Raw genomic sequence first — 12,502 nt, 5'->3', positions numbered from 1 at the left:
AAAGCTGTAAAGATGGCCGCCAAGTACATGCACATTTTGCAGCTGTGAGCGAGGAAATGAAAAGCACTAATCTATATTGGGTGGTTTATTTTTGCAATACAGATTAAAATGTCAGATTAATAAAAGGAGACTAGCAGTTGTCTGTGCTTTACATGTCTGTTATCACTCGTGGTGTTTTGCATGTGGAAGGAAAACTTGATTGGCTACTTCAATTTGAAGTACAGTCTATTGGACAGCTGACTTTACTTCCTGGCTTCCTCTAGTTGAGGAATGCAGGAACACTCAGTCAGCTGTCTGTAAGGACCACTTATCTTTATTTCCAATCCTGCAAAGCAATAGACTCCTTTATGAATCTCTGGAGGATACGCAGAGCAAAATGGCCACAGCAAGGACGGTGATTGGAAGTGACAAATTACAGCTGGTCCTCCTTATAGGGGAAAAATATGGGAGCAGTGTCTATTTGCTTTCTGTCTGTGCTGATTAGTATTATTGCGTGCATATACAAAACTGTGACACTGAGGTTTTCTGCCTTCCCCAAAAGTAAGATCACAAGATTTTGATAGAAATGCTTATCCTTTTTCTAATCTTATTTTTCTTTTCATTTTTTTAAAGCAGGGTTTAATTTACTTTTACTTAATATCTTTTAATCGGGTCAATAAAACAGTAAAATGCGTAAATTTCAATAACTTTAGGTAATACAGACCAATCAGTAGTTGCGAGCAGTTGTTTTTTTTTGTTTTGTGTTTTGTGGTTTTTTTTAAACATTTTTTGATAGTGAAGTAGTTTGCGCAGCCAGAGGTTAGCTTAGCTCACGTTTTATGGATGAGTAAAGAAGGGCTGACTGCTGTTAAAGGTATTCACTTTTTGGGTGCTGCAGCTACTTCTCTCGGGAGAGAACAAACCCAAACAAAAGTTAAGACTGAGTCACTTACAGAGGTGCAGCTAAGATGTTGTTACTTCGAGTAAAGCTTGTTGAGGAATTAATTCCTAATTGTCTTCTCTCCTCCCCCACTGGTCTGTTTTCTAAATGTCAACACTAGCTCCTGTGTGTGCTTTGGTGCCTTGGGTCATGACTCGACAGTGTTTCTCCAGTTTGAGGCTCTGTAGCTGTGTAAAAGCATGTGTCATCAATGCTTTATATCAGACATCATTCAGTCTAGTTAAGGAAAATGGTCTATTTAATGTTTACCTTAATAAGGAATTGTTACGGTTAAGTTAATTTTGACTGGTAGCATTATTTGTACAATTTTTATTATAGATGTTGCACTACTGATGTGAATTCTTTGAGTCCTTTTTTAGTGGTGGCTATGGCAAAGGAAGTCAGTGGTTCAATCAGTGGATCAAGTGTACCTATCCATTTACCATTTGCCTCAGTATGTGTAGTGGACACCTTGTTTCATATCAGCCTTAATGCATGCATTAGCTACCTTATTGATTATAGCTTAGTTCGTTAAAAATAAAGAAAAACTGCACATGCTTTGGTCTATTAGGGAGTAAATTGTTTCCTGGAATAACAAAACAATTTGTGGTATTACCCATTCTGTATAACCTAAACTAAATGAAGGATATTTATGTTGAGATGTATTTACCTATACAAGCAGTATGTCGTTGAAATGAACAGGATATGGTATATGTGGTTTTGATTTTTTTAAATTATTTTTTTATGTTTATGTTTTTTGATCAGTTTTGCCAGTGCAGCTCCTGCGTAGGGACCACACAGTGCTTTGTGTTGACACAGAGGGGCACATAATTCTCCCATGATGATGGCATCAAACTAATAAACCTGTTGTACTAATGATGGGAGTTACAGCCTTGGTTGTTGTTGATCTCTTTAAATCAAAGTCCATTTGCAGCTTCAGGGACTCGGTGGGGCATTAAACCCTACGACATCATCATACACAAACGCTCATTCACACGGTCAGTAAGCTCAGGGAGGCCTCTGCAGGCACTCTGTAGCTCTGGTGCTGTAAACGGCCCAAATTTGGACAAGGATTCCAGCCAGATAGCAGTTTGCCCTGAACGTGAGGACGCCGTGTGTTCATGTGTCTGTTTCCCCTGTCCACACATTTGTTGCCATAGCAACTACAGGAGATGGCCTGGCTGTGTTCAAATATGAGTTTGAGGTTGTTTTTTTTTTTTTTGTTGTTTTTTTAATATATAAATTTCTTTAATATATTGCGCAAGTGGTAATTGTGGATTTCAAGTGTTTATCTCAAGTATTTACTACAATCATTTAACAGTTGAGCATTTTGTTAGGAAATCTACAGCTACATTTTTTATTTTTACTTTTTTGCACTCCAACTTCATGACTTTATTTATGACCCCTGCTTTACATGTCACCTCATGTTTGATGTGAGACATTATTTAACCTCAGGCCCTTTGTGTGCACTGAATGAAAAGTGCACTTTATACTCTTTTCTTCTGCTTTTATTAACTTCCTGATTTGGATTTCGACAGCTTCTTTTTCCTCTCTCAGCCTTTTGATAAATGAATTGTACACAATTTATAATATTTAGGTTATGGCCTAAAAAATCTATTATTTTGGTACTTAAACATGCCGAGAGAGCAAAAAAAGCAAAACAACTCCTTGTAGAGCTTGGACCATACTTAAATGAGTTTGAAAAGGGGGAAACTTGAATGAATATACACAGCGACAGTAATAATTCAGTTAATATGTGTGTGTAACTGATGTTACTGTAAATGGGCAATAAGGAGGCAATAGTTTGAAATTTTCAGTTCCAGCTCTTAAGGATCTCAGATGTAAGGAAGAGATGCAAAATGAAGGAAGCAAGGAAGATGCATTAGCATAATGAAAATTACATGTGGTTGTGGATTTAAACACTCATGCTTCTAGCATGCACCCCTGGAAGGGCAGTGAACAAATGCGAGTTCTGAAATTCACAAGAAAACAAACAAAATGAGCAGTATTTTACTGCTTAGAAAACTCGTGAAAGCTATCATGGATGCAGAATAAAATTGGCAGGCCTTAAACAGTAGTTTCCCTTCTAATGAAAAGGAAATTCGGCTTTCAGAAATGTAAATTTCCTTTTCTACATAAAATGAGTACTTGACTAACAAATAGAAAATGCAAATTTGTTCCTATCATGGTGCAAGTTTGCCTTCATAATCTAAGCAAAGTCACTACACCTCCCACTTCATGAGTCAGAGGATCTTAAATTAATCTCCTCTGTGTTACTTTCATTTTAATTGTGTCATTTGGGTAGTTTAGTTTGGTGGGGCCTTCCAGAGAGAGGTTCAATATTATCACTGCTGTAGAAGCATCATACTGGTCTATGATGAACACTAACTGCAAAGCCGCTCATATAAATTCTAAAGCAGTCTTTGTGCTCCTGATCTTGTTTAGGGACACTCTGTAATATGTTCTTTGTCCTCCTATTTTAGTGGGTGGTCTCCTTGTGTGCTGCACAGTAATATGCTTCATTTGGAGTGTTTGTGGTCTTTTGATGTTCAGAGTCAAACTATATTTAGGATGGGTTTGTGCACAGTCTCCCTCTGGTATCTTCACCCAGCCTAGAAAGTCTGTTCTAAGCTCGGCCTCTGAGCGGAACAGAGTTCTTTTAATGTGAAATCCTTCTGGTTTTACTTGTTGGGTTCTCCAATTTCCCCTCACCCCAACTTGCATACCTGTTAAGGACATCCTACCTTCTGTCTGTAAACAAGAAACAGGCATCCTGTCTGTCACCAGCACTAAAGAATGGCAAAACCCTAATGATTGGATTGAGTGCTGGCAATTAGAGGCATTAAATTTTCTTTCCACACAGATGTTGATTTGAAGAATTCTTCATCTTCTTAGTATTACAAACCCCTCATCATCAGTGGCATGCCAGTGGAGAGAGTGGACAGTTTCCGATACCTGGGTGTCCACATCACTCAGGACCTGTCATGGTCCTGTCACATCAACACCCTGGTTAAGAAAGCCCGTCAGCGTCTCTTCTTCCTCAGAAGACTTAGACTTCCATCTGCCACTGAAGGTGCTCAAGAACTTCTACTCCTGCACCATCGAGAGCGTCCTGACGTCAAACATCTGCACCTGGTTTGGGAACAGCACCAAGCAGGACAGACGAGATCTGCAAAGGGTGGTGCGCTCGGCAGAACGCATCATTCAATCAGAGCTCCCTGACCTGCTGTCCATCTACACCAAGCGGTGCAAGTCCAAAGCTAGGAAGATTATGATGGACCTCTCCCATCCCAACAATGGACTCTTCTCACTGTTGAGGTTTGGGAAGCGCTTCCGCTCCCTTAAGGCCAAAACAGAGAGAATGAGGAGGAGCTTCTTCCCCCAGGCTATTCGGGCCCTGAACCAGGTGTAGGACTGGACTCTCCCAAACACGTCACTATAAGACTGGACTCTCACACACGTCACCACACGCACCACCACACATTTCCTATAATCCTATAATTCCTATAATTTATAATCCTTATCTTTATAATCTCTTCTGCTATTTGCACATTCTTTACTGTAAATTCCTAAGTTAATTTGTAAATTTTTGTAGTAAATTGTAAATATTGTAAAACTTTTCTTCTGTCATTTAATGGTCGGGCATTGTACAGCTACAAGCATTTCACCCCCATGTCATACTGTGTGTGTGTGTGTGTGTGTGTGTGTGTGTGTGTGTGTGTGTGTGTGTGTGTGTGACAAATAAAATTTGAATTTGAGTATGAAGAGAATGTACTTTGTGTTTGTGCATGTGTAGTTTTTGTGGTTTCAATTACTGAGACTTACTGATTTGTCACAATACTAAACTTTCTAACTTTAGGCGCTGCAAAAACAGGGCTTTCAAAAAATTAAATGAATGCCTTTTTATTTTTTTTCTCAAGGCCCTGTTTATTTGTCATAAAAACAAGACTGACATGAAGGTGGTGATAGCACTGTAAGTGGGAGGAGGTGGGAATATGTGGGCACTGCAGTTTGTCAAGTTGAGGTTTAGAGCAACAAAGCACAGCTGGTGTCTCTGTATTATTACTGCAAATAATGATAATTAAATAGTTTATGCATTCAAAATCCAATTTTTTTTTTTTATTTATTTATTTTTTGACAGTTCTGTACTTGAAGATGTATAGCACAGCTAACCTTTTTTTCAGGTTTTGCGTTTCTACACTATATAACTCTCAGGATAAAGTAGCAGCAAATGTATGCACAGCACCCCAGTGCCTCTGTCAGCAGTACTATGCTATGTGGTATTTCTAGCACCCCTGCTATGTGCGAATGTTTTGAGAATGCTTCAGCTGCCAAAATCTCCCAGCAATGCACATGGCAACCAATCGGGGGTGTAATGCCCTTTCCATGAGAGATGCAACTAGAGCACAGGCCACCCCACTGACATAAGCACTCAAGCATGTGTGCATGTACCCAAGTGCACTTAGTTCAACACAGTCAAGAAGTTGTGGCCTTACTCGTTTTCTCCCCTGTCTCAGGCATGCATAGATGACAATGTCGACATGGTGACTTTCCTGGTGGAACATGGAGCCTGCATCAACCAGCCTGATAACGAGGGCTGGATCCCACTCCACGCTGCAGCTTCCTGTGGATACCTAGACATAGCAGAGTGAGTATCAAGAGGCCCTTTTGGCGCTAGTATCTATTTCATCAGGTTTGATTTCTGCCGACTCATCCTCACTTCCTGTTTTGTTTTGTGCTGCAGATATTTTGTAACTGCTAAACTCCTCCCTGAACCTTTTGTGCAAAGTTTTCGTTAACATTTCTGGACTGTGAGGCACAAAGTGACTTTAGGGCTGGCCTAGCAGTTTTCTTATCATGCATCGTCTCTGTACAGCTGGATACAGCATGAGATAATCTAAGTGATATCTGATTACGTTAACACCAAGAGCAAAAAAAATTCCCTGACAGTGTTTAGAGCAGTCTGAAACCAGAGCTTTTAGTTTGCATGATATACTTGTGCACATCCTCATCTCGTTACTGGAAACTGTGACAAGGTTTAATATGAGCATCAAATATTGTCCCAGAGTGTATATGTGACAGACGTTAAGGAAACTCAAAATGGGTTCATTTAACATTGCATGTGTGCCTTTCTGTTGTTATATCTGACACTGTGTTGACTAATATTTGGCAGTCCTTTAAGCTGATGGAGAGTTTTCTTTATCTGAGCTGCACCTGCAGACAAAGGGTATCATTTGCTGTACAGATTCAGGGGTTTTCCTCACTCAGGGGTTGAATACACCCATAAGCACATTGCATGTCAGTTGTTTGACTGAAACCTCTAAAGTGAACCAAAAATAAAATCATCTTTATTACAATGATTGTCATTTATTTATATTTTTTTTTAGTATTATTATTATTATTATTATTATTTTTGGCTCTGGTTAAAATCTCCTTGGGGGGTTGTTGACCCATGATGCCATTTCATAAGGTGTGCCAGAATCAAAATGCCAAGAACCAATCATAGCCTGTACAACAATTCTCATCACATTTGGACAGCAGCGGCAGCCCATCTGATAACTTGCACATTGTTATGAGTGTACATCTGTGATGTAATCGAATATGGAGAGATCAGGGTCACCTGTTGTATCTGGAATCAAGCTCTGAAGTTTCACTCAAGCATTTTCTTGCTCATAGTGTTTTTTTTTCAACTGAGAAGACTGCTCATAGGGCAGAGATGTTATCATAGGATATTTAAACTAGCTAAAGGGGGCTGATGGAGCTCAGTCGTGCTCATTGTTCAGCTTATTGAGAGAGTGCTATGACCTGCTTTATTTGTGTTGCATTACAGGAACCTGGCTAAGAATGTATTCCTCACTGCTGGTGTTTTCCCAAAGTTTACAAACAGCCATCAGAGGAAAAACATCTTACATTAGCCATTTAACTGAACTGCCCAAATGGTCTTCTCAGAGCAGCAAAATCTGCATTCAGCTGGCCTGAACTTGACATCAGCACAGAAAACAAGAAGCTTTCTGTTGTCGCATTTTGAAGCAAAAGGTCAAGTGCCGATCCTCATACTGGTGACTAATGGAGACATCATGTCACGGAGAGAAACTCGACAACCTGATGTGGGCGGTGAGCTCTCAGTAGACCCATTTTAATCCCAGGATCTTCATTGACAACAGCGGGAACTGCAAAGCAGGGCTGGATCTGTCCCTAGAAGTGATCACAGCCTTCTAATTGTAGGCTTGGTTCAAAAGCTCCAGACCGCAAAGCCAGGAAAACTAGTAAAGCCAAGCTAAAATAGGCAGAATAGAAAGTGCAATCAAAAAGAGATAAAAACCTTGAAATGTAACTGTGTAGTAAGTCAGTAGTTGCTATTTCAGGGGGGTGGGAATTGGATTGTGCGTGTTTAAAGTCTAATGAGAAGGCCTTGAATTGTGCCGCAGTTTTAATTTGAGGCAGCTGAACTCAAGATGTAGGCTGGTTAACATATTTTGAGTGACTATTGAGAGTAGTATTTAAAATGTAACAAAGTAGACATGAATGCAGTGTTAAATTGTGTTCTTTATAGAAGGTTTCATGGCTCAAACCTTGATCTTCCTGGAGAAACATCTGCTTGAAGCGTGTCCTTTGAGATGATACTAGAGCTCAGAGATGCTGCTTATGTTGGGAGAAAGAAGAGGGAGGCGTACGGCCCAAAGAACACAGTCCCATCAGTGAAAAATGATGGTGGCAGTATTATACTGTGGGGATGCTTCAGTGCATCTCCAACTGGGAATCTTGTCGAGGTGTCTTCCAGCAGATCCGTTGCTCCTGGTGAAGAACTGCCTTCTCAGAATGGAAATGCTTCGTCATCATTGACCAGTTATTTTGCAGATTTAATTGTTACTACACATGGACTGGGGTTTTGCCACTCCTCGCCATCACTACTTTCTTAGCTTCTTAGGTGTGGTATGTTCAGTGTTTACATAGCCGGAAGAGGACCCAATACAGTTTAAACACACCATGATGTGAAGGTCATGACTGTCTAAACTGGAGACACAGGTTGTGGTGTAGCTATTGGCTAATGTTGGCACAGAACCAAGAAAAACATTGCACGTCTCATTTTGAACAGTTTACTCATTTGTTCAAGGAGGGCACTTTTGCCTTTAGCCTATTTTCAAACCCTTGAGAGCTAAAGTTGACCGCAACCTTTAATACAGCTGATACTTGCAGTTTAAAGATTGCTCTGAAAAATATTCTGTTGCCACTAGTTTAACTCTTTTTGTGGTGTTTTTTTGTTTGTTTTTGTGATGTTTTGTTTTGTAGGTATCTCATCAGCCAGGGTGCCAGTGTAGGAGTTGTAAACAGTGAGGGCGAGACGCCTCTGGACATTGCCGAAGAGGAGGCAATGGAGGAGCTCCTGCAGAATGAGATCAACCGGCAAGGTACAGTATTACAGTAATGTTGAACTTTGCTCTCCTAGTTTGTAGTAATATTATTTATGCAGAAGTGAACCCTTTTATATAGGTTTACAATAAGTCCTTTTGTTTTCGGTCTACAGTAGCTCTAATCTTACTATCCCACACCCCACGTAAATAAAACAAAAGCAAACAACCAAAACTGGATAATCTGCTTTTAGTGTCTCTTGGCAAATATTAATTATCTGGCACAGAGCTATAGAGATTAATTTAGCCCTTAGCAGGCCACTTGATAAGGCCTGAACAACTCTGTAGTCAATCTTTTGGGTTAGAGGACAAGGCTTTGCACCTCCTTTCACCACTGTTTTTAAGCAAAGTCAACATATGGTTTGTTAATAATAATGTCCATCAAAATTTGTGGCAGACTTTACACAGATGAGTTTTGTCTCCAGGTAAAAACTCCACCAGAATACCTGCACCTCCAGTCTCCAGCCATGACAAATAAATCAGCCAACAGTTTGTAGTGTTTCCGTGATTGTAGTGATTGATGGTGCAGCGCAGGACCCAAATGTGAAAGAAAGAAAGAAATGGAGACAGATGGGTGTTGAGCTTTTGGTTGCTGTAGTTTAGTGTCTGCACACTGTAAGTGCCTCATATTTGAGCACTGTTGTTTGTTCCAACTTAATCATGTGACATGCTGAAGGTAACATAGCAGCCAGGGGCCCCATTTGTATTCATGCATGTATGAGTATGTTTTCAAATAGGATCTGAATTCTCACTGGGTGTCAGTCGCCCGCTGTTTTCCACTTGCCTGTTTGACTGAAAAACTTACATAATATAGAATTGTGATCCACTTGTGTTATGAGCACTCGTGATGATTCAAAAGCAAAACGTCAGGTGTTACTATTTTTGGTCGGGGCGCTCTTGATGAAAGGCCCTTCCCTGTGGTGAGGGGCCATGCACAGACGTGCTAACTGGCCTGAAGCCAGAGGGGGGTGCTCCTCGGCTTCACTAATAAAGCCTGGCTAGCTTGCTGTTCTCTTAGGTACACATTGTGGTTAAGGTGCATGAATATTATGTATTTTTATATTTTACTAAAGGTGGTGCTTGATCCAACTTAGAAAGGACTAACCTTTAAAGTTATTAAAGGAAGGTTTAGCATACATGTTAATAATACTGGTGGGTGTATTCTCAAGAAAATGTCTAAAATAAATCTGCCTATATACACCCTTCTTGATCCAGGGACTGAACTCATGCATGCTGTGGAGTAAATTTTTAGTCTTGGAGGACGTATGTAGTCTTGGACCACTTTAGTTAATAGTTTGCACTGAGGTTCAAAGTTGAAACCTTACACAGGTAGTCAGATTCTGCAAGTGCATAGAATTGCACAAATTTCAGGTGTTAAGTTGCCCCTATAACAGTCTGTTGATAAAAGGCTTTCTGAGCTGTCAATCTCTGTTCTCTTTAATTCAGGATTCAAATATTTGAGAGCTTGTTGCATCCAGTGATAATTGAACCTAGAGCACTGTTTGCGCCATATTATGTAATGTCAGGGGAGTTTGCGCCCACACAGTCCTCAGGTGTCTTGGCCAGTGGCTGCTGTCAGTTTTGATTTGCCCGATGGATGATGGATGCATTGCCTGGTTCATCCTCACACTGCTTCCCCCACAATCATTGCACATTTCAGTCTTTTTTTCTTCCTTTTTTTTTTTTTTTAAACCAGATTACTGAAAATGTATTCAGTATGTGGATATTATGAATTTAATTATAAACACTGTCTTGCATAAAGTGCTTGCAAGATTAAAACTCAGCTGCAAAGTGAATTTGCAAAGCTGAAGGCAGCTGCAGACAATCCACAGCTCAGCCCTTTATGCTAGAGGTAGGGCGGGCAGCATTATGCAACCAGCTGTTGTGTAACGCTTCTGTATGTTTGTAATGTGATTTTTCTCCTCGCAAAGAGATGCCAGTCATGAGGTTAAACTTGTTAGCGATTGACCGTAGTTTCGCCTTTACAGGGACAACCCTTCCATGCTCTCCTTGACCCTGATTGGGCCAATGATTTACGTGCGCTGCCATCTTCCTTGTGTTCTCCATCAGCCACAGCAAGCAAGCTGCTGCCTGTCCTTGTAATGGACTGAAAGTGGACAGCCTCACAATTGATTGAAGGTCCTGTTAGCATAAGAAGGGAGGAATGTGGATTTAGCTGGCAGCAGCTTTTCTTCAGATGAAAATGTAGCCTGATTTCTTTTGACTTGTCTTTACTTGTTTACTTGTTGGGTTTTTGGTTGCTTCGGTGTGGGCTTCTGTAAAGTTTTTCTTTTTGGGTTCACCACACAAACTCTTGGTCAAGTGGTAACGGGGCAAAGTGGGACACGATGCCTTTTTTGGTGTAGTGGACTTTCTCTTTATCTTCTTTTTGCTCAGGTAGAAGATGTGCTGTTCCCTTGTAAAAACTCAAAGTTGAACTGCTGCCAACTCTTCCACTCGCCTCTTGTTCTGTAGTCCTACTTGGCCATTTTACTCCCTGCTTTTTATAGACACAGTGCCGGCTCCTTCCCTGGAGATTATGGGTGGTTGCTTCGCCTGACCTGTCCCAATTCCCAAGATTAACACAGTGGTTTTTGGACCTTTTTTTCTTTTCAGAAGGAATAATTTTTTTTTTCAATCACTAATTAATAACTCCTGTTTTCTTTGTTTTCCATAAATAAGTCATACTTAATCAACTTGATTGAACTTCCCTGGTAGGCCATAGGACCACCATCAGTTCCCAAGCCTCAGTTGGTTCACCTCTTCATTGACCAAACCAACCTACTGAGGTTTAGATTTGTTCCAAACACTGGAAAAAGCAAAGTCTGATTAATGTTACCTTCTTGGTTCAGGACACTTCCAGGTAGATATTAAACGCACTCATAAAATTGCCTGGAAAGTTATGCACTGTTGTAGTGCGTTTTTCTTTTGACAATCAATGTTAAAGGGCTGATATTTATTTAAAGAGTAAAAACCGTGACAGCATTTTATTAGAACTGTCAGGTCAGAGAAGGACACAACGACAGTGAGTCAACAGGCCCAGTCTTTGTCCCAAAGCTGCTCTCTTTGACATAAAACTTTGAAATCCACTTTCTTCCTGTTTAGTTTCACTTTCTTAGAATTTAGCTTACTAATCCTCTCAATGTGCAACATAATTATCTGTGCCATGGTGGTTTTCTGTGGTACATTTAAGATTACTGAAAAAGATACGGACAGATTTGCATGCACATTTTAGCTGCGTCTACAAGGTAAGCAATCCACAATGACTTTGTGGCCAAAGATCATAGAAAGTTACTGACATGAAGTTAGGCCAGAAAGAAAAGCACTGACAATGTAGAGTGAGCAGATCCCGTGATAAACTTTGCGGTGAGAGATTGAAGGGACTATCAATGAGAGTGCACGATACTGGTGATTGACACATCACAGATTAGAAAACACATTAGAGTGTAACCTAGACAACCGGGGCCTTAAATGTCCACCAGCGACCAGCCATCGTTTTCAAAGCGATGCAGGGTGAGCAACTTGCTCAATCTGTCATTAACCACTTGGATTTTTGGAATAATTCTTTCCCAGGTGCAAGATTTATTGGGCATTTTGTCTCATACCTTTACAAAATCTTAGGAAATTAAAATGCAAAAAAATGTTGCTCTTAATAATCCAGATGTGGGAGGGTTGTTAGAACTTCTGCAGAATGTGATTTACATTAAGTCTTTGTCAGTATGGTAAAATTTGTCAACACATTTGGCACGAGGAGATGTTTGTGCATATATGTAGTCTGAGCCTCTGATGTCGACATAAATGAGTCAGTTGCCTTTCCAAAGTGTGTGTTTGCAACAAATATTATAATCCAAAGACCCCATATGTTGTAATTATGGAAAATATGAAATTTATACTAAAAATAGTTTTTATTGTTCTCAATGTTCCTGTTTAAGTTTCATTTTTATTAGCGTGAAACGAGCAGTTGTACTCAGGGAAACGACATTAAACCACTAACAATGAGCTTTAAATATCTCGGAGATTCACATGTCCAGTATTGTGTGAAGTAAATATTCAGCCTTAGGCTTGGAAACACGCAGTCTTGGACCGCTCTTGTTTCAGCTTGTGTTGAGTGTGGGTTAATTTCTTTTCTTTCTTTCTTTTTCTATGATATTTAATACTCATTGACCCATTATCA

At 40.1% G+C, this 12,502-nt stretch overlaps 1 protein-coding gene across 14 annotated transcripts in view; it reads left to right on the top strand.

Moving 5' to 3' along the window:
• Positions 1-12,502, top strand: part of ppp1r12a (protein phosphatase 1, regulatory subunit 12A) — a 62,193-nt gene that overhangs the window by 22,868 nt on the left and 26,823 nt on the right. For all 14 annotated transcript variants that reach the window (XM_086268215.1, XM_086268217.1, XM_086268213.1 and 11 more), the window contains exons 2-3: positions 5,437-5,567; positions 8,210-8,328. In XM_086268215.1, the coding sequence (XP_086124341.1) occupies positions 5,437-5,567; positions 8,210-8,328 (250 nt within the window). The remainder of the gene's footprint in view (positions 1-5,436; positions 5,568-8,209; positions 8,329-12,502) is intronic.

The sequence above is a fragment of the Aulonocara sp. 'chitande type north' Nkhata Bay genome, linkage group LG17 (assembly GCF_057382095.1).
Source record: "Aulonocara sp. 'chitande type north' Nkhata Bay isolate Kocher_YH1m ecotype deep benthic linkage group LG17, A_spYH_male_GT1.1, whole genome shotgun sequence".
In the NCBI taxonomy this organism is placed as follows: domain Eukaryota; kingdom Metazoa; phylum Chordata; class Actinopteri; order Cichliformes; family Cichlidae; genus Aulonocara; species Aulonocara sp. 'chitande type north' Nkhata Bay.
The sequence above is the reverse complement of the archived record's forward strand: the minus strand, read 5'-3'. Positions and strand labels throughout refer to the sequence as shown.